General features: G+C 33.7%; 1 protein-coding gene across 2 annotated transcripts in view; it reads right to left on the bottom strand.

Moving 5' to 3' along the window:
- MAP4K5 (mitogen-activated protein kinase kinase kinase kinase 5) overlaps nt 1-23120 on the bottom strand; it is a 109968-nt gene that overhangs the window by 41009 nt on the left and 45839 nt on the right. For both annotated transcript variants that reach the window (XM_082735145.1, XM_082735144.1), the window contains 8 exons: nt 20154-20209; nt 14339-14386; nt 14202-14244; nt 13075-13147; nt 8471-8602; nt 6333-6395; nt 4017-4098; nt 2972-3088 (listed from right to left, as the gene is read on the bottom strand). In XM_082735145.1, coding sequence (XP_082591271.1) covers nt 2972-3088; nt 4017-4098; nt 6333-6395; nt 8471-8602; nt 13075-13147; nt 14202-14244; nt 14339-14386; nt 20154-20209 — 614 coding nt within the window. The remainder of the gene's footprint in view (nt 1-2971; nt 3089-4016; nt 4099-6332; nt 6396-8470; nt 8603-13074; nt 13148-14201; nt 14245-14338; nt 14387-20153; nt 20210-23120) is intronic.

The raw sequence follows: 23120 nt of genomic DNA, 5'->3' as shown, positions 1-23120 counted from the left end.
TGTGCAACATCAAAATTATTATATATAAAATCGAGCTCCTTTTCTTCCCATACCAAATTTTACTCTAGTGTTCCTACCTCAATAAATGAGGCACTTTTATACCTCTTTAGGCATTCAAATCAAAACCTAGCAGTAATCTTTATTCATCCTCTACCCCCATGTCTTCATCCAATTTTCAATTCTCACAAAGAATTCCTGAATTAGTCCACTTTTCTTCATTCTTGCTCTACATTCCTAGTCTAAAACACCACCCATCTCCATCCTGGATGACCTCAGCAGCGTCTTAAAAGATTTTCAGAAATGGAATCACCATTCTGAGGTCATAGAGATCTTCTAAAAACGCACATACAATTATGTTACTCCCTCACCATTAAATGGTTTCTACCACTAGATAAAGCCCCGAATTTTTAACATGGTTTGAAATGGCCGTGTTTAGCTCCATAATTTCACCTCCCACCATTCTTCTTCCTTATTTCCTACACAAATCAGACTAACCTTTCTGTAGCTCCTCAAGTATGTAGCAGCCTTTGTTCTTATCACCGGGCTTTCTAGCATGCTATTATTCCCTCTGCTCAGAACAATTCTGCCTGTTCTCTTCCTCTAATTCTGATTTCTCCTTCAGCTTTCAACTTACATATCACTTCTACAGTAAGTCCTTTCCTGTTCCTAAAATTTGCCTCCACGGCACACTGTATTTCCCATTCCATAACTGCTACCATACTTGTAAATTATTTGTTGGCATTTCTGAGTTTCCTTTAAGACTGGACCGTAAGTTCTTTGAAGGCAGGGATATGGTGAATCTCATACACCATAGTGTTCCGAACTACCTGGCACAGAGATTTCATGAACTGAAAAATAAGGTTTTATCATTAAACAGAAATGGAGAACCCAGGAGGTAGAGTGGATCTGGGAAGTCCAGCAAAATAATGTGGGGAATAAAAAGAGTGTCTGGTAATTTATATAACAAATGAAAGAAAAATTGGGGAATCAAGTAATACCAATACCACATTTAAGCTGCAACAATTTTAATAATTTTTAATTTTTAAGGGATTAATATATTAATTATTACAAGTCTGCAAATGATGGTTAACATAAAAAAAATCTATGAATGGCCAGCTTATTCAATATTTTCAACTAAAAGTTCATTTAACACTCAACAAAATATTCATCAGTTACCTAATGACAAGGGTAAGACTATGCTATACACTAGGCAATGATTAATTTTTAAAGATTAATTTTCAAATATTATTTGAGTATTTCTATTAAATACATACATAGAAATAGTGTCATATTAATTAAATGATAGGCTTGATCTTGGGCAAATTACTTCTATTCTTTCTCCTTTATTCCCTCATTTATAAAATGTGGGCAGTAATAGAATCTGTTGCAAAGGACTGTTCTGAGTATTAGATGAATTAACGTGAAAATTATCTGGTCTAATACTTGGCACACAATGACTACCCAAAGAGTGTTAGTAGTTATTATGATACTTACGTGGTATAATTCAAAACTTAAGAACATAAAGCAGAACATTTACTTCAATAAATAAAAACAAAATGTTTGGTTCTATAGTCTTGCCAGAGTGAAGGTAGAGATATAAAAGGAAATAAAGGCCTAAAGAGATATCTGATAAATTCAGAGAAGCACAGAAATGAAAAGAAATCCTAAAAGGAGAGGAAGAAACTCTGGTGAAAAAAACACAGCTCTGTTTTTAAAGTTTTTTTTTTTTTTAAGATTTTATTTATTTATTTGACAGAGAGAGAGAGAGAAAGAGAAAGATCACAAGTAGGCAGAGAGGCAGACAGAGGGGTGGGGCTGGGGGAGGAGGCTCCCTGCTGAGCAAGGAGCCCGATGCGATGCGGGGCTTGATCCCAGGACCCTGAGATCATGACCCATGACCTGAGCCAAGGGCAGAGGCTTAACCCACTGAGCCACCCAGGTGCCCCCACAGGTCTGTTTTATACAAGCTTAAGTAGGTTCCTGCCAATGGGCAGGAAGTCCCACATTCCTGACTTACAAGTTTTCTTGTTAAATAGAATATATTCAAAAAGGTTTTACAATATTTTCGGAGAAAGAAAACATAGGACTAGCTCTAAATGTAATAATAGAAAACATAATAGTCTTCAACAAGTATTGGAAAGGATAAAATTTCTTTCTTTTTTTTTTTTTATTAATTTTATTTATTTATTTGACAGAGAGAGATCACAAGTAGGCAGAGAGGAAGGCAGAGAGAGAGAGAGAAGGAAACAGGGCCCCTGCTGAGCAGAGAGCCCGATGCGGGACTCGATCCCAGGACCCTGAGATCATGACCTGAGCCGAAGGCAGCGGCTTAACCCACTGAGCCACCCAGGCACCCAGAAAGGATAAAATTTCTATGGGAACCTCAATTTAATTTTTAAAAATCATTTGTATTCTGTTAATAACCTGTATAACAGAGAAACTAAAAAATGACCAACTGAATTTCTAGAGAGCCTCTTTTGTGAAAAATCACATGTGCATGTGCTCTGGCTAACTTTTTGTTCTTTTGGTTCAAAGCACTGTTCCTAAAACCTTTTATTTCCTTCTACAGATGTCCTTTCTCATCAGGGAGAGATCAGACTCTCACCAGAATCTGAGGTCTAAGGAGAAGGGAAAGCCATTCTGGATTTCTGGGAGAGGAAAAAGACCTGATTCTAATCTTGGAAACCTCTTAATAACCTTGGGCAAATCAACTAGGAAAATAAAATGATATAAGTAGTTTTAATTAGACTAGTAATCCTCGTTCTTTCCAGAAAAAGTGTCAACCAGTTATGTTATATTGCAAAATTTTTTAAAGTATTAACTGGTAATTATATGCAGGATAAGTTTAGTTTACATTGCAAATTAATCTTTGTGGCTAAATCTGTTATAACTAAAAGAGTAAATTAGAAAATAAACTCTCAGACCATATTAAACATGTATTTTCAGATATCAAAATGCAAACACTCTTTACCTCAAAGTCATCGTCATCTCCCTCAGTGTAATGTGCATGGTTGTCTGGATTATTCACTTTGTCCAACAGTTCGACTGCTAGGGCCCTAGAGAGACCTGGCTGCCCTACAAACGTATGCTAAGTCAAAAAAAAACAAAACAGAATTTCATGAGTATGCTTTTACATCATTGTTTATAGAAAATATTACTTGTAATTTTTCATTCAGTAACTATCAGAAACAAGCATATGGGAGCCTACTAATACAAATAAATTAGAGAACGTATTAGTAAAAACATTAATCAGAGAAACCATAATTATATATTATCAAACTAAAGCACCCTTGTGGAGTAAGTTTATAACATGAATAATTTTCTAAGTAAAGTTATCTAACCTACATTAGGTTGCAAAAGTACAACCTTGGCTATAACAACTAGACATGACTCATATCACTATGGTGATATATATGCAAATGAATACTGAGATACAGTCCCTATCACAGTAAGAAAAAAGCATATCTATTCCGAATTTGCAAACATTTAATTCAGTAACATTGTATAAATGTACAAAGATATACAATTCAATTTTGACATTTAAATAGTTTCCTTAAACAGCTGTAATCATGGACTTTTTCTAATATAAAAATGTGTATTTTACAAATACACACAGAGCATTCTATAAATTTACATAAAAAACCAAGGAAGACAACAGCAACATTTTAAAGAGTTTTTTTTTTAAAGGCAGGGGTTGGCAAACTAAAGCCAATGGGCAAAATCTGGGGCACTGACTCTTTTTGTAAATCAAGTGTTGAGTATTAAAGCCAAACCCATTCGAGTATACTGTTTATGGTTGCTTTTGTGCTTCAATGACAAAATTTAGAAGTTGCAACAGAGACTGTGATCCCAAAGCCTAAGACATTTACTATCTAACTTTTCTCAGAAAGTTTGCTAACCCTGCAGTAAGAGATCACTAAATTTTTATATTAAAAATCCTAAATACTTTTATTCAAGTGATATGCCTACTTACTGCATGACTACAGAAAATTCTTCTACAATTTAAATTGACTTACAGTCAGAAGTCTTTCGGCAGTTGGTCTTTTTTTGGGGTTTTTGGTTAGTGCTATTTTGACAAAATTATGGAATGTTGATGACCTTCAAACAAAAAAAGACATGTACAAAAATATTTCACTAATATTAGTTTTTTGGTATTACTACATAAAACTAATTTATAAGAAGTTTGAAAGTCTGAAACACATGATTTTTCTCTTAGGCCTCTTAGCTCAATATAAGACAAAAGACAAAACCCAAAGCACAGTATATTTCTTGAAAACAGGTATCAGGTTCCTCTATAAGTAAAATGAAATTAGTTAGCAAAATAGTAACACATAACCTCTAAAAAATACACAAAAAATTAGAAATGGGCAGCTATGTCTTGTATCTAGGTGCCACTTAGGAATCAAAATGGCATTTTCTCATTGGTTAAATTTATCTCATATATAAATTTTCCTATACCAAAAGAATGGCATGGAGATATGGGGGTAATGTAAAAGATTATCTAAATCCTTATAGGGTCACTGAATTTCTTGGGAATAAGAGGAACCACGTAGCAGTTCTCTAGCCAAGAAATCAAACCACTGCATTATATTTGGTGACTTGTGGTAGGAATAACTTAATCAGAGAGTACCCTGAGACTGGCAAAGGTACTCCAAAGGCAGCAACTGCTCTGGAATTTGACTGAATTCAGCTGTGAGAGCTAGTAGTCATTCATTCCTGAATGAATATCCAGTCATAACTGCCATAAAGTCCTCCAGTTCCAGTTGCTTAGGAGCCTAGGGTAAAAAGGATTAGGAAGAAACCCTTATCACCACAAAAGAATAGAGCTACAGTAGGATATAAACTCCTTTATTTCCAGTGGAATTTTCCCTTTGCTCCTGGCATCATCCCCAGAATGGCCTGGATTCTAAGTAATACTTTATGTACATAGACGGGCCAATAAAACACAAAACAGTAGTTTAGAACCTCTTTTGGGGATAGGCCTCTTAGAATCTGAAACAAGATATGGACTGTCTTCCTAGAAGAATGAATATACACACAGAATTTGGGGAGCCCATGGGCCTCTCCCAATAAGAGATCCATTAAATCTAGATGAAGAATTCTGAATTTAGGAACTTGGAAACTTTTATTTGCATGGTCTCTTTTATTACATGCATGGCAAAAACATTACCAGAAAATAATTTTCAATTTTTATCATCCAATTAAAGATGTCTTGATGGACTTTAAGAAGAGGCAAACAGACAAAGTCAATTATCATATGGTTTCACTCACTTGTGGAGCATTAGGGATAACAAGGAGGACATTAGGAGAAGGAAAGGAAAAGTGAATTGGGGTAAATTGGAGGGGGAGATGAAGCATGAGAGACTATGGACTCTGGAGAAACAAACTGAGGGTTTTGGAGGGGAGGGTGGTGGGGGGATGGGTGAGTCTGGTGGTGGGTATTAAGGAGGGCATGAATTGCATGGAGCACTGGGTGTGGTACATAAACAATGAATCTTGGAACACTGAAAAAATAAAATTAAATTTAAAAAAAGAGGCAAACTGCTTTACTAGTAAGAGAAAAAAGAAATTAGGAAAATAAATTAGAAAATAAATAATAATGTTTTTGATTATTAGGTAAGGAAGGCAGAAAAAGTCAACAGTGATAAATGTCGTGGTACTTGGGAAACCTTTTCATATTACCTTCCATAAAAGTCAACATGTCATTCATTAACAGAAGTAATAGGATCCAAGGCAAAGATATGAATCTCCAAAATTTTATTTTAATTTTTTATTTTTTTGTAAAGATTTTATTTATTTGACAGAGAGAGACAGCAAAAGAGGGAACACAAGCAGGGGGAGTGAGAGAGGGAGAAGAAGACTTCCTGCCAAGCAAGGAGCCTGATGCGGGGCTCGATCCCAGGAAGTTGGGATCATGACCTGAACCGAAAGCAGATGCTTAATGACTGAGCCACCCAAGCACCCCGAATCTCCAAAATTTTAATCTATTCATCTCTAATGGTTTCCTCACCACACTTCTTACCCAAGCTTCTAAAAAACTAAGAAAATGATTAGAGTTTTACCAGAGATGATCATAAAATCTTTTGCATTGACACGGTGATGTGGATTTGTTCCTATTTCTTATTACTCTAAGTTTCTAAGGAACTGGAATTATCAAGAAAATAAACCTATATCCTTGCCACAGTTCTGCAAGTAAATGAGATACATAACTTCAGGAAAACTGCTTAATAGCTCTGGGCTTCAGTTTCATTGTCTATAAGATAAGGGAACTGAACCTGTCTCCTTTTCATCTGTAAAATTCTATAAATCTATCTATACATTCATTAACTTACCATTTTGTTTTGTCCTTTAGTTTTGGAGGCTGAAAATTACTTTTTGACATTAAGAAGAGGGCCCTGGAATAAAATTTTCAGTTAAAGAGCAATACTGAAATACTTTTATTACTTCATCTAATAATCAGAATGAATATTCTGTAATGCATTTATACAAATTATTAAATATGTAGGCACTGATGAAAACTGGTATGGAATATGAAAATTAATTTTTTTAAAAAAGATATTTTTTTAAAGTTTACCAATAATGTGGTTTTAAATATGTATGTATGTATGTATGTATGTAATCTCTGTACCCAACACAGGGCTTTAATTTACAACCCCGATATGTAGAATCCACCATACTCTACCAACTGACCTAGCCAGGAACCCCTGGAAATCAAATTTTTTATATTTCAGGTATCTTATAGAAAATTTCTCCTAGGTATAGAGAGGATATTTAAATTTCAAACAAGCTCTTATTCACAAGGTAAAGCTACCAAATGTTAGAGAAGGGTTTTATTATAATACTGTTAATGTATATAACTAGCATTGTATCTTATGCACACGTATATATAATTATGTATCATTCTGTAACACAGAGATGATATATTACTCTAACATTAGGTTGTATGCTTAATGGAAGATTTGTCTCTATAATTATTTTGGGTATACAGGCAAATTATATGAACTTCCTAGTCTTTTCCCCTCTTTCAGATAATAATTTTCCACATTTTCTCATTATGAATGATGTAGAAGTCAACATGCAAGAGGACTTTCTCTATGAATTCACCTTTGACTCATTTTCTATGGCTGTGGGGGCAGAAGGATGGAAGATTTAAGAAGGAAATTCTAAAATGCTCTATTTCAATATTTTCTACAAAACCCTTTACAGGTTTCTAAGCAAACTCCTTAGTCCTTTTTTAAATATCAGAGATATTTTATTTTTTTAAATGAAATGATTCTTATATAAAGATTATATTACTACTACCCTGAGACATTATTTCAAATCCTCTGTTCTTTAGTTTTTAATTTAACCAATTATTATATTAGGTAATTTTACATTGCTTTTTCACTAATAATTTTTCATGTTGCTTTGGTTTATACATATGTAATAGCTGCCACTAACAGCTAAAACAATTTGCTTAATAATTCACCAACTAAAAAAAATATTTTTTTAAACCACATAATTTACCAGCTATTGGACATTTAGGTTTTCTTCCCTTATTAACCTGAAATGGGTAATTCTTAGCTTTTCCTTTGCTTGGATTATCTCCCAAGTATAATTTTCCAAGTAGTAGAATCAATGAAACATTTGTATTGTCCATAACAACAATATCAAATTATTTTCCTGAAGGTCTCTACTTAATGGCATTCCAGCTGAAAGTAGATATCTTTTACCTTGTGTGTCTTTAGTTATTTATGAGGTCAAATAGTTTTTCAAGTTTCTTTGTATCTTTTGCATCATAAACAATCTATCTTTTGCCCATAGAGTCACTAAATGAATTCTTTATGTAATATATACTAATCTACTATCCATCATGCTAGAAGAACACTTTCCCCACTCTGTTTTCTTTTCAATTTTATACTATATAACAGTTCAAATTTTAGCACAATTTATATTTTCCTTCAAAGTACTAAAAATCCTTTCAAACGCTCTCAAATATTTTTTCTGAGAGACAATATGTCCTATAATGTAAATACTAATTATGCTAAGTAAAGCTACCTCTTCATTATCCCTTGACAAAAGAAAAGTAAAAAAAAATAAAAAAAGAATAGAAAAAAAATCTCATCTGCATCCTTTATCATTTGGTTATAATTCAGCTTAGAACAGAAAAAGAAACAGGTTCAACTGATGGAAGAATGAATGTAAAAACTTAAAATAGCTTTTTGAATGATAACTGCCATGTTCTAGTATGATTATTAAAGATTTGTTTTACGGGAAATCTTCAAATAGTACTGACAATTCACCCCATGCTGCCTTAGGAACAGCAATAAAAGAGAGCAAATGTTAGGTGCAATTATTACCCCTAGGTCCCTTACAACACCTTTACTATTTTGACATATTTGAAAATGAGCTGGGAACACCCAGGTTATCAATATTTCATTCTCCTCAAAGACTTTATTAATAACTATATAATTGCAGACAGTAAGAACACCTCATTGGATGGAGATCAAACATAGGTGGTTGGAGTTCTCCAAGTTCAATCGCTGTTATTCCCACTGCCCAGATATCACAGAGCTGGTTGTAGCCACCATTCTTTTCTACTGCTGCAACTTCTGGGGCCATCCTAGAGGGAATCAGTGAATATAACATCTTTAGTTTTTAACTTTTTATTTTTTTATAAACATATATTTTTATCCCCAGGGGTACAGGTCTGTGAAAGTGATAGGAAATCTGCTATTTTTTGTTAGATTCACTGAACTAGAGGGAAAGAGGCTGACAGATGTTTACTAGGAAAGACTTAGTAAAGAAAGTATATATATAGGTATACTCTTTTAAAATTCAGTATTTAAAAATCTTGGGGTCTTCTCTGAAGAATCGTGCTCTGAGGAAAATTTGTGTTGGTCTTTAGCTTCTGTTTTGTGAATCTTGTCATATAATACAGGAAAAGAATACCTAAATCTCTATAATGGTCAGAAATGTTCCCACAGGAGGTGAGAATGAATCAGCAGGGAGCTAAGGCAGGGTAAAGAGCCTCAACATTTTAGTCAGAGGAAACAAGTGCAAATGCAGGGAGATAGCACAGAACACCTGGAAAGGTGATAGGACAGTGCTATTCAATGATCTACAGCCCTACATGGAGCCATAAACTGCTTGTTACGAGTTTATGTTAAGCACAGAAATTGAGAGTATTAACTTTTGTCCAAATAACATGATCATTTTTTAGTAATACATTTCTAACTTATTTTTAAAAAATTTCTTCAGTCTATCATGAGCAGGGAATTTTAGAAAATTGGTTGTTCACCACAGCTAGTTTGAGAGGGTCTCAAAAGTGTTTGTAAAACAAACCTCAGAGGGAGGAGCTAATAATGAATGGCCTAACTGATTATATAAGGAAGCTTAGACTTTATTGTGAAAACAGGGTAATTCTGGGGGGTAAACTTGATCTAAAATTCATGGCAATGTGAAGGACACGAGAGGAGATAAAAACAGAGTCAGATGAATGAGTTCGAAGCCTATTTAAAAAATACAAGGGAGGGGCGCCTGGGTGGCTCATTGGGTTGAGCCGCTGCCTTCGGCTCAGGTCATGATCCCAGTGTCCTGGGATCAAGTCCCGCATCGGGCTCTCTGCTCAGCGGGGAGTCTGCTTTCCTCTCTCTCTGCCTGCTTCTCCGTCTACTTGTGGTTTCTCTCTGTCAAATAAATAAATAAAATCTTTAAAAAAAAATACAAGGGAAAAAAGATAAAGGGCTTTCCAAATGCAGGGGCAGAGGGGACTGAATGAAATGGTTGACAGAAGAGATTGATTTGAGTATGAAATGCTTGTGGGTATTGGAGTAGAGCTATTATCAAATAACTGTGAATGTATCTAAGATAGAACTTAGTAGCTGAGTTGTAGTTATTGTTTGGGATTCAGTGATATATAATGATGGCATTTGAAGTTATAAAGTATAAATATTAAGCAGGAGAAATACTCTTTTTTTACTGTTTACTATTTTAAAACTAATTTATGTTAAATATCCACAAGGTAGAAGTTACTTATATTTTTTATTTATTTTTAAGAGTTTATTTATTTATTTGAGAGAGAGAGCATGAGTAGGGAGAGGAGCAGAGGGAGAGGGAGAAGCAGACTTTCTGCCAAGCAGGGGGCCCAATGTAGGGCATGATCCCAGGACCCTGAGATCATGACCTTAGTTGAAGGCAGACACTTAACTGACTGAGCCACCCAGGTGCCCCTGGAAGTTCCCTCTACATGTATTTAGATTACAAAAAGTTACATAGAACAATGTCTCTCAACTTAAAGGGGTTTAGGGATATAAAATACATACACTAAAAATGTTAATATGTAGATGTACCTGCTGTATGAAGTACTATGTACATAAGAATGGATATAGAAGTAAAGAGAAGAAAATAATGACTACTGTGGAACAAAATGACGAAATGCAAGTATCACAGAAGTTGAGCTGGAACCCTAAGAAAGCATATGGGTTTCAGCTCTTCTGCCCAGCAGAATCAGTAGTGGTAGGTTAAGTGTAGCACCAAGTCGACCAGGAGTGTTGCACTTCCTGGCGCAGTGGGAAGCCAAGCTATGACTGCTCAGTCTACCATGTGTGAAGAAAGGCACAGTATGCACCACTTTTAAGACAGGGCAGGACTTAAAGATAAACAGAGCAGATGGATATACTAGGGAGGTAATAATACTTAATATAATCAGGGTACAAAAACCAAATTTTGACTAGAGAAGAATGTTCACAGGGAAGGACAATCACAGAAAGAGTCTGAGGAAGGAAATAGGCATAATCTAACTTCACTATGTTTTCTTTCAATTTTCACTTAAGTGATATTTAGTGGGCCTTTATTTTTCCTGTTGTTATAATTGGTATGTGTTGACAAAGAGAATTTAGACTATATGGAAGAAAACAAGTCACACATTATCCTACTCAAAGACAGCCACCCTTTCACTTATTTACATCCATAAGTTTTACTCACACATGTATCTTCTATAACATGGCACTATGCGACTTTTAATTTTACATGTTATTTTTTTTTTAAAGATTTTATTTATTTATTTGACAGACAGAGATCACAAGTAGGCAGAGAGGCAGGCAGAGAGAGTGGGGGGGAAGCAGGCTCTCTGCTGAGCAGAGAGCCCAATGTGGGGCTCAATCCCAGAACCCTGAGATCATGACCTGAGCCGAAGGCAGAGGCTTAACCCACTGAGCCACCCAGGTGCCCCTCTTACATGTTATTTTTAATCTTGCTTTTTTGAATAATAATATATCATGAGCTTATCCACTGACCATTCACCTTTTACACTAGGAGTTTTAATACCAGCAATTTACTCCATAGATCTGAATAAACGTACATAATTTCCTTAACTAATTCTTCTTACACATGCATACTTTCCCTCAGTTTTTCATTATTAAAGTACAGTGATAAAGTTCTTCATATAATAATCTGTGTCTCTCTGATAAATTACTGTAAGTCCTGGATTAAAAGAGAATCAGACTAAAAAACATTAACACTGTTAAAGGTTTCTGAAAAAACATTATTGCCAAATTATCCTTCAAAATTGTTCTAACAATTTCCACTTTCACTGTCAAATATTTAGTGACAGTGATAGGCATTACCTGTGATTCCAAATATTTTCCAATTCAGTGGAAAAGAATGGTGTTGTTTGATTAATTCACATTTTTGGTCATCATTAGGGGAAACAATTTTCGTACTTCATGACATATGTATTATTTTAATAACTCTGCTCCTAATGAAATATTCTACTGATTTATTAAGAACTTACATATTAAAGATATTAGAACCTATTTTGTCATTAAAAAAAAAATTTTTTTTTTTTATTTATTTGTGAGAAAGAGCACAAGCAGGGGGATGGGAGGGGTCAGAGGGAGAGAGAGAAGCAGACTTCCTACTGAGCAGGGAGTGAGACGTGGGGCTTGATCCCCGGACCCTGGGATCATGACCTGAGCCAAAGGCAGAGGCTTAACCAATTGAGCCAGCCAGGTGCCCCTATTTTGTCATATTTTAGTGGATATTTCCTGATTTGTTACTTGCCGTTCACTTTTGTTCAACCTAGTGTTCAACTTTAAATTTTCATGTAGTTAAATCTATCAATTTTTCCCTTTAATGTTTTATGCTTTTATGCCCAGAAAGCTTTACTCTTTTTTTTTTTTAAGATTTTATTTATTTTATTTTAGAGCAAGAGAGTGAGGGAGCAGGAAAAGGGGCAGAGGGAGAGGGAGAGAATCTGAAGCAAATTCTATGCTAAGCACAGAGCCCTATGAAGGGCTCACTCTCACAACCCTGAGATCATGACCTGAGCTGAAACCAGGAGTTGGATGCTTAACTGATTAAGCCACACAGGCACCCTGTGTGGGTGTAAGCCTACCCTGGCTTACTCAACTTTTAAAGGAGATAGTCACTGATAGTTCATTTGGTTTCACTTTTATATTTAACTATTTCCATATACAATTTATTTTGGCATTAGGTAAGGGGTATGGAGCGACTTTAAATTTCTTTCCAAATAGTAAGTTACCCAAACACTGCATATTTAAAAATCCAACCTTTCATACAAATTTTAACTGTCACCATTTTATAATGTTCACTAAATTATTTTATATATTAAGGCTTATTACTAGCTTTTGCATTATATTTCAATTATCTATCTTCATTGATGAAAGCAGTGTTTTAGAAAGATCATTTTGTCAGTACTTGGTAAGATGCATGAATTTTAAACAACCAGAAAGTGAAGTCCTGGATTAAAAGAGAATCAATACCAAAAGCAGGCTAATAAAATGACAAGAGATTATAAATAAGAGTCTTTTTTTTTTTTTTTAAATCTCATAGTTATGAGTCCTCTTAATATAAAACTCCAGGGACAAAAGTAATTATTAGCACTTTAACACAGGGAAAGCTGGACAATAAAAACGGGTATCAAAGTTCCCTAACCCAATCACAAGTATGACAATATGAAGGAGCATGCGAATTTCCAGACTTTAAACTATCAACTGTATCACTAAGTATCTATGCTGATCACCAACTCTGAAGAAATGAAAACCCACAAAATCTAATCATAAAATATCTTACCAGTAGGGAGTGCCAATGAAAGATTTTCTCTTTGCAATGGTGGCTGTTATTTTTGCAGCCACGCCAAAGTCAGCTAGGAAAAAGATTGAATAAAAATTTTAGTTCTTTCAATAAAGTTACCCACATTTCTAAATTTCACCCTAAGGCATGGCATTACTGTAAGAAAATGGCATTAATTTTACCCTTAGGCATGGCAGTAGTAATGCTAAGGAAATGTATGTAAATTGAGTACCTAAATATTTTCTTGCTTGGTTTATAACATTCATTAAAGGAAAATCATTTTTTGGCACTTTACCAGAATGAAACATACTTTATAAAGAACCAAATTAATAAAAAATTAATTATAAACACACTGAAGTTAATTAGGGAAAAAAAGATAAAAAAATAAACCACCCACCTAGATGCCTTTTACTCTAATAGAACTAGGGTAGTATTTTGGTGCTATTAAAGAAAGTCTTTTTTTTCTCTATACTTTTTAAATCATTTTTACACATGACTGTAAAAAACTAAATATATTTACAGTTCATTTTTATCATTTAACACCTCAGGGAATCAACTATTATTCTCCTTAACTATTAATGTTGATGACTGAATAATGTTCCATAAGTGGATTTATTATAGTTTAACAGTTTTTCTTTTCTTTTTTTTTTTTTTAAGATTTTTATAATTTACTTATGAGAGAGAGACACAAAGAGAGACAGAGGGAGAGAGAGCCAGCAAGCACACAGAAAAACAGAGGGAGATGGACAAGGAGGCTCCACGTTGAGTGCCAACCCCTTTGTGGGGCTACTTCCCAGGACCCTGAGATCATGACCTGAGCCGAAATCAAGAGTCAGATGCTTAACCAACTGAGCCACCCAGGTCCCCTAGTTTAAGTTTTTTCTATTGCTAGACCTACGTTTGTACTTTTTTCTGTTATAATGTATAATTAATAATTCTATGAATATAGATTTTTTTCTTTAGGATTAACTTCCTTAAGAGACTTAGCAGTATAATTACTGGCTCAAACATGAATATTACTGAGGTTCTTGATATGAATATTAAGCTTGTACAATGTTAATTCTCATTTAAAATTAATTTTATTCAATCTTTTTGGGAAAAAGTTTGAGGAACTTGAAATAACATACCTAATTTTACATCACCATGATCTGTCAATAAAATATTTGCACCCTAAAACAAAAATATAAATATAAATACTATTGAATTAGCATCATAAAACTCCTTCCAATAAAATTATTAATTTAAGCATACTAAATGAACTTACTTTGATATCTCTATGCATTTTGCCCTTAGTATGCAAATAGGCAAGACCCTGAAGTTAAAAAAAAAAAAGTATGCATTAGCAAAAAAGCAAACTTAACACCTACATTTATTAGTAAATCTTTTTACTTTTTACTAATAATCAATGTTTACTGTATTTCAAATTCATTTTCTGATAAAAATCATAAATACTTTACTGTAATACCATCACCACAATCAAGATAATGAACATATCCATTACTCCCAAAAAGTCCCTCTTACATACAAATGCTGGTCTGTTTTCTATCACTACAGATTTAAATTTTCTATAGTTTTATGTAAACTGAATTATATAGTATTTTTTTTGTCTCATCCCTTTCATTCACAATAATTAGTTTGAGATTCCTTGTTAATGTGTATATCAATAGTTCATTCTTCTTAGAGTAGTATTCCTTTGTACAGATATATCAGAATTTGTTTACACATCCACCTGTTAATAGACATTTGGATTGTTTACAGTTTTTGGCTTTTATAAATAAAGTTGCCATTAAGGTTCATATACAAGTATTGATATGATTTGTACCCCCCTCAGATAAATACCTAGCAGTGTAATGACTGAATTCTATGGTGGTAATAAATTTAAATTTTTAGGTAACTGCCAAACTGTTTTCCAAAGAAGCTGTTCCATTTTATATTGAAACCAGCAGGGTATGAGAATTTCAGTGATCCATATCCTCATCACCCTTCTTATAGTCAGTCTTTTTAATTTTAACCATTCTTTGGTGAAGTGTCTGGTTTTTGTTTTTTGTTTGTTTTTGAAGCTCCAAGTGACTTTATTAAGCACGATTCACAGGTTGGGCAGCATCCCATCTATCAAGTAGAGGAGAGCTCCAAGGAGTTTTACAAAATTCCTAGGAAATAGGGTGGGACAAGAAGTTATTAACAAGAGAAAAATTGATTCAGGCAGGGTCACCTTCCCTTAGGGGGGATGGAGAGGGCCCATGTGATAGATTCACTGATGTTGGTCAAGAATTTCCCGATCAGTATTAGAGAAGTGTCTGTTCAAATCTTTTGTCCATTTATCTATTGGGCTCATGTTTTTATTATTACTGACTTTTGAGTTATTTATGTCCTCTTGATACAACTGTATTCTTGATCAGATATACACTTTACAAATATTTCTAATCTGCAGTTTCTCTTGTCATTCTCTTAACAGCGTCTCTAGAAGAATGGAAGTTTTCAATTTTAATAGTCTAATTAACCAAGATTTTCTTTTATGGATCATGTGTTCCGTGTTATGCCTGAAAATGCTTTGCTGAATTCAAGACCACAAAAGTTTCTCGATTCCTTCTAGCAGTTCTAGTTTTAGGTTTTAACATTTAGATCTATGATTACTTTTAGGTTTTTACATATGATATGAAGTATAGAAGTTCATGTGTTGGCATATGGATGTCCAACTATTCCAATACCATTTATTGAAAAGTCTATACTTTCTTCACTGATTTGTCTTTTCAACTTTGTTAAAAATCAGCAGTCCATATATGTGTAGATTTAATTCTGGTCTTTCTATTCTGTTCCAGTAAGCTATTTTTCTACTCTTATGCCAATGCCACTATGTTTTGATTAATATAGTTGTATAAGTCTTAGAACTGCTGTTGGCTCTCAAATTTTATGTTCCTTTTTAAAGTTGTTTGACTATTCCAGGTTCTTTGTACATCCACAGTGATTTCAGAATGAGCTTTACAATTTCTACAAAAAAAAGTGCTTCCATGGATTTTGTTTGGGATTGCACTGAATCTATAGATCAACTTGGGGAGAACTGGCATCGTAACTACTGTTTAATCTCCTGATCCCTGAATATGGTATAGTTCCCCATTTACTTAGGTCTTTGTTAGTTTTTCTTATCAGTTTTGTAGTTTTAAGTATGCATGGATTTACATATCTTTTGTCTTACACATTCTCTTAAGAATGCCATATTTTTTGTTATTATAAAAGTTCTAATTGTCTGCTGCTAGGGTATAGAAATCCAATTGATCTTGTACATGCATCTTGAATCCTGCAAACATTATAGCCTCACTTATTAGTTCTAGAAGCTACTTTGTAGATTCTATTCCATTTTTATACATATTTCTATATCATTTATATATTATTTATATATCATATGTAATATATATTATATGTATTATTTATATATATCTCTATATCATTTTTTAAATGATTATATGGTCTGTGAATATTGTTTTACTTCTTACTTTCTCATCTGGATGCCTTTTATTTCATCTTTTTCTTATTGCCCTGGCTGAAACCTCCAGTACAATGTTGAAAAGAAGTGATGAGAGCAGACATTCTTGCACTGTTTGATTGATCTTGGTGGAAAAACATACAGCATTTTATTATTAAGTATGACTTAGTGGTAGGTTTTTCGTAAGTGTTCTTTATCAGGTTGAACAAGTTCCTTTCTACTCCTGGTATGCTCAGAATCTTTATGAGGCATAAATGCTGGACTTTGCTAAATTTTTTTTTATTTATGATGATCATACAGTTTTCTCATTTTGTTTGCTACTATGGTCAATTACTTGAAATAATTTTTGAGCATTACATCAAAATTGCATTCTAGGATAAACCCTACTTATTGGTGATGTATTATCCTTTCAAATATGTTGTTGTATTACCCCTGCTAACCTCTTATTTTCCTTTTAAAATTTTATATCTGTGTTATGTAGGATATCATTAGTCTGTAGTTTTGTTCTCTTGCAGTATTATTTGATTTTGGTTTTGGAGAAATCCTGGTTCATAAAATCATTTGGGAAGTAGTCATTCTTTACACTATATTTTCTAGATGAGTTTGTGTAGAATTGACATTATTTCTTTCTTAAATGTTTGGTAGAATTTATGTATCTACATGATCTGATTTGGGAGTTTTCTTTGTGGGAATATATATAAACATTCTGTCGTAATATCTTTACGTTCATTCCTAATATTATTTTTAATTTTCTCCTAGAAGATGATCAATTTTATTGATTATTGATCTTCTCAAAGAATCAGATTTTGGTTTTGTTGATTTTTTCATATTTTCTGCTATTTCATTGACTTCTATTCTTTATTATTTCCTTTCTCTGTTTACCTTGGATTTAATTTGATTTTTTAAAAAATTTTCTTAAGGTGGAATTTGAAGATACTAATTTCAGACCTTTTTTCCCTAATAGAAGTGCTCAGTGCTATAAACTTCCTTCTAAGTATTGCTTTAGGAATACCCCAAATCTTCATGTGTTATATTTCCATTTCATTTGGTTCAAAATACTTTTTAGTTTCTCTTCTGATTTCTTCTTTAGAGCCATGGGTTACTTAACAGTGCTTTATTTAGTTTCCGCATATTGGGAGATATTCCAGAAATACTTCTGTTAATTTTTAATTTAATGCAATGTGATCAGAGAACATACTTTGTATTACTTCAATCCTCTAAAATGTATTAAGACATATTTTATAGCTCAAAATATGGTCTATCATGATAAATGCTCTAAGGGTACTTGAGAAGTATATGTATCACACTGTTAGACTGAAATGTCAGTTAGGTCAAGCTGGTTGGTTGTATTGATTTTCTGCCTACTTGCTCCACAAAATTATTGTGAGAGGAGTATATGTGATTATAATTGTATGTCTATCTTCCTAACAATTCTCTCAGTTTTTGCTCTTTTATTTTGAAGCTGTGTTATTGGGGGCTTAAACATTTAGGGTTGTTACATCTTTGACAAAGTGGCCCTAAAGAAGTGTTAGTCTTTGCTCTGAAGTCTACTTTATCTGATATAAAAATGGCCACTCCAAGTTCCTCTTTAATAGTTAGTATGATACATCTTTTTCTTTACTTTTGACTATTTGTGTTTTTATAAAAGTACAGGCAGCATCTAGTTGGGTCTTACATTTTTCCATTCTGACAATTTCTGCCCTTATTTATTTTTTTAAAAAAATTTTATGTAATAACAATTATTTGTAATAGGATGTACAGCATGATGATTTGATATAGACATACATAGTGAAGTGATTATTTGAGTCAAGCTAGTTAACATATCATCTCTTCATAGTTTGGGTTCTTTTTGTAACAAGAGCACCTGAAATTTACTCTCAACATATTTCCAGTATTCAGTACAGTATTATTAACTATTGTCATGCTGTACATTAGTCATCAGTCAATCTATCTGGCTGTAGCTTTATAGTCTGACCAACATCTCTGCATTTCTCATCCCTAACCCCCAAGTTCCTGGTAGCCATCATTCATTCCACTCTCTACATTTGTAAGTTTAACTGTTTTAATTCTACATATAAGTGACTTATGCAGTCTTTGTCTCTAGTGCCTGGCTTATTTCTGGCTTATTTCACTCAGTACAATGTCCTACATTCAAATATGTTGTCACAAATGACAAGATTTCCTTCTTTCTTATGATTGAATAATATTCCACTGTATATATACACTATGCCTTCTCCATTCATCTGTCAACAGACACCAAAGGTGGAAGTTTGTCAGCATAATAGAATTTCAAAATTGGAACTAATCTTGGTAGATTAGTAAGGGCATCTTACTAATTAGATGGGCATTAGGAGGGCATCCTTACCAATGATCATTTATATACTTGGGGAATAGAACCATAAAAAGATTGTTAGTCATATACTAGGGACAGAATGCAAATTCAAGTTTTCATTTTCTTTTTTTACTACCATTTAGTACTCTATCCATTACTTAAAGCAATGACCTCGGGAAATTAAAAAAAGAATCTGTGAACAATTCTCTGCTATGATGTCTGATTAGTTTTGTATTTTATCTGAATTCAAAAAGTAGATTAGATATCTAAGTTACGGGACTATTACAGAAATATATATATGTATGACGAATTTACTTTTGTGTATTTAACACTCAGATTTGACATGTATGTCTTCTAAAGCATGAGGAAACCAACTCTTAGAAATTAGAGTTTTCTCTTAAGTCAATCTCCCAGTTTCCAAAATATGGAAAAAGAACATACAGAACATCAATTTCACTTGTAAACAAAGTACAAGACCTAGGAAATGTAGGGATAGAAGCATTAATTAACAATTATCAGTTGTAAATTACCAAAATAAAAAATTTAATCACTACTACTTAATTCTGAATTTAAATGCTTTAAAGGATATGAACAAAATTATTATTTGCTAGTTTTCTGAGGCACTAAAAAATAACTACATTGGGAGAAATGCTGCATACTCTACACTTTATTAAAGGGTTACAATCTGGTTAAACACACTAAAAGCTCTCACAGGTTCTGAAAGAAGTAGAGAAACTTCTGGTTTAATACAATGTTGACCAAAACTATAAAATGGGGTTCTGCTATCAATAATACTTATTAAGGATTAATAATAGAACTAGAAGTTCCGATAACATTCTGGGTTATGGTTTGCTAATTTATTCTCATTTTGGGAGAAACAGTAAAAAAGACTTCATGTTTTATGCAAAAGGATTCCTTCTACTGTCATAAAACTTAAAGGGAAAGACAACTTGTTACGATTAAGAAGTTTGGTGATTCATTCACAAAAACCAATTCACACCTGTGGCTTTCCTTAGCTCTGCAGCAACTAAGGACCAAGCTTGACAAAATGGAACCCCAGACATCACCACTGTTTAAACCAGCATCAGTTTAAATGAATTCTTTTGACTCATTCAGGAATAAAGAACCAGGCTTACAAAATTACAATATGAGAGGTTAGCAAAAAATCATTTGGCTTACTCTTTTTCTTTAGGGCAGATCATCATTTTATAGTTTTCAATTGTGAAACTAGAACTGCCTTTCTATCCACATAAGCAAATGTATTACCTGTAAAGTTTCTCTGCATACATAGGCTATTTGCAATTCCGATAATGGCCCAGTAACTAGGAAAAAAGAGAGAACACATTGTAATACATTTCAATATAACAGATTAAAAACAGTCTACCTTAAAAATGACAAACTATTATAAAACTTCTGTACATATCATTGGGTGACTTCTCACACAAGCATATATTATTCTTGTAATCAGGAAACAAAAAGAAAGTAAAGTTGAGAACTTCAAAATTTACTTTAAAAATGGAAGATTTACTCTATAACAACTTCGGTCACTGAAAATATAGGGATTCACTATGTGCAAAGCGTAATACTAGGCATCACAGGACATTCTATAGAAAACAGTAGACATGATCTTAATTCTGAACAATTTTTCTAAAATAAAGCCAAGAAATGAGATAAACATACATAATTAATTACAGTTATATGAAGAAGTAGAGAACCATAAAGAGATCAATTGTTGAAATGTATTGAAAGGCAATATATACTTTATTAAAAGTCAAGATATTATTTCTTTAGAATAATTCTTTGCTATATTTTTCAAAAGAGGAATGCTTGATCTAGAACCTTACCTAAGTATCCAGGTAACAACTTTTTCTTCTTCTTTTTTTTTTTTTTTTTAAGATTTTATTTATTTTTATTTTAGGGAGAGAGAGAGAAAGAGTGTATGAGCAGGGGAAGGGTAGAGAGAGACAGAATCTCCAGTAGACTCCTTGCTGAGCACAGTGCCCAAGGCGAGGCATAATCTCAAGACCCTGAGAGATCAAGACCCTGAGAGATCATGACCAAGAGGTGGTCAACGCACCTCAACCCAATGAGCCACCCAGGTGCCCTATCTTCTTTTAATTTTTTTAAGATTTATTTATTTATTTTAGAGAGAGAGAGAGCATGAACAGGAGGGCCAAAGGGAGAGAAAATCTCAAGCATACTCTGCACTAAGTGCAGAGCCCAATGTGGGTCTCAATCTCACAACCCTGAGATCATGACCTGAGTTGAAACCAAGAGTCAGAGGCTTAACCAACTGCACCACCCAGGTGCCCCTTCTTTTTAAAATTTATTTGAAAGAGAGATCGAGCTCATGTGTTCTTGGGAGGAGGGGCAGAGGGACAGGGAGGGAGACTCTGAAGCAGACTCCTGGAGCCCCATGGGGCGGAGAGTTGGGGGAGGCAACCTTGATCCCATGACCATGAGATCATGACCTGAGCAGAAATCAAGAGTCAGATGATTAACTGACTGAGTCACCAAGGCACCCCAAGGTCATTTCTGACAACCAGGTCTCTATTATGAAATATAAAATCCTTTTGTTAAGTACCAGACACAAAAAATGTGCCTTTCAGGGATGACTGGGTGGCTCAGTTGGTTAAGCATGGGACTCTTGGTTTTGGCTTAGGTCATGAATTTAGGGTCTGAGATTAAGCCCTGTGTTGGGCTCCATGGAGCTCTCTCCCTCTGCCCCTCCCCCTCCTCATTCTCTCTCTCTCTCTTAAAAAAAAAGTTTTGCAATACCATGAGAATATTTGAAATCTGGGGTGGTATTTGGTTACAGTGAAACCGAATTAGGTACTTATACATAACCTTCCTTTAAAAGAAATATTTTACTGCATATTTTAATCACTGGATGTCTACATCTACACAGGAACATAAAATTTTGATATTTAGCAACTTGATGGAATAATAAAATAAGGGAAGCCATCTTATTAACAGTTTATAGTAAGTATAGATATTCTTGTTTACTATGCTATCTTGTATACAATATACAGGGATGGATACTTCTTGTATTCAATTTGATTGAACAAATATCAGGTTAAAAAATGGAAAGGAGAAATTTAATAAATAAGATTCATATCTTAAAACAATTGTTTTAATTAATTTTAAAAATTTATGTAAAAATGCAAGCTATATAGTTTTATTTATCCATATTCTTGAGTTCTATCTGTAAAAGTATGAATAAAAATTATAATGATATGAAAACTTTTCATATAAATAATCATAATTCTTCACAAAATCACAGAAAGGAATTTTAAATTGAATGGCATAGAGTTTTCGCCAATAACTCTTTAAAATCAACAATAGGATAAAAGAGAAGACTAATTCCAGTATGATAGGATACATAAGAAAATGACTAGTATTTAAGAAAATAAAACTTTTTTTTTAAAGATTTTATTTATTTATTTGACAGACAGAGATCACAAGTAGGCAGAGAGATAGGAGGAAGCAGGCTCCCTGTGGAGCAGAGAGCCCAATGCGGTACTCGATCCCGGGACCCTGAGATCACGACCTGAGCTGAAAGCAGAGGCTTAACCCACTGAGCCACACAGGTGCCCAAGAAAATAAAACTCTTTTAAAAAAAACTTTTTTTTTTTAAAAAAATGGGATTTACTCTTGCTTTTTAAAGATTTTATTTATTTATTTGAGAGAGAGAGTGTGTGTGCAAGCACAAGCAGTAAGCAGGGGAAAGGAGTAGAAAGAGAGGGAGAAGCAGACTCTCTCCTGAGCAGGGAGCCCAGCTCAGGCCTCGATCCCAGGATTCAGGGATCATGACTTGAGCTGAAGGCAGACACTTAACCGACTGAGCCACCCAGGTGCCGCTCAATCTCGTTTTAAAAACTCTTTGTAATATTTTATATATTTTTAATATTTATGCGGTGTAATATTATTTAAATAAAAAGAGGCAGTGGCCAGAGTTTAGATATCAGTCACAACTATTTTTCTGTCATGGTTATGTGACAAAATTAGATTATTATTATACTTATTAATTTATGATTAAATAATACATCAGTACATTTTTATTATAATTCAAAATTTTACTTATGAGTCTCACCTTACCCTCCCCTAGAAGTAATGACTTATCAATTTGGTACATATCCTTTCATTTTGCTATGCATTGAATCATATGTAATGTGAATATAAAAAATTATATTTTTAGGATGCCTGGGTGGCTCAACTGGTTAAGTGGCTGCC

Source organism: Mustela nivalis (assembly GCF_964662115.1).
Source record: "Mustela nivalis genome assembly, chromosome: 6".
NCBI lineage: Eukaryota > Metazoa > Chordata > Mammalia > Carnivora > Mustelidae > Mustela > Mustela nivalis.
This window is presented reverse-complemented; position numbering and strand designations above follow the sequence as displayed.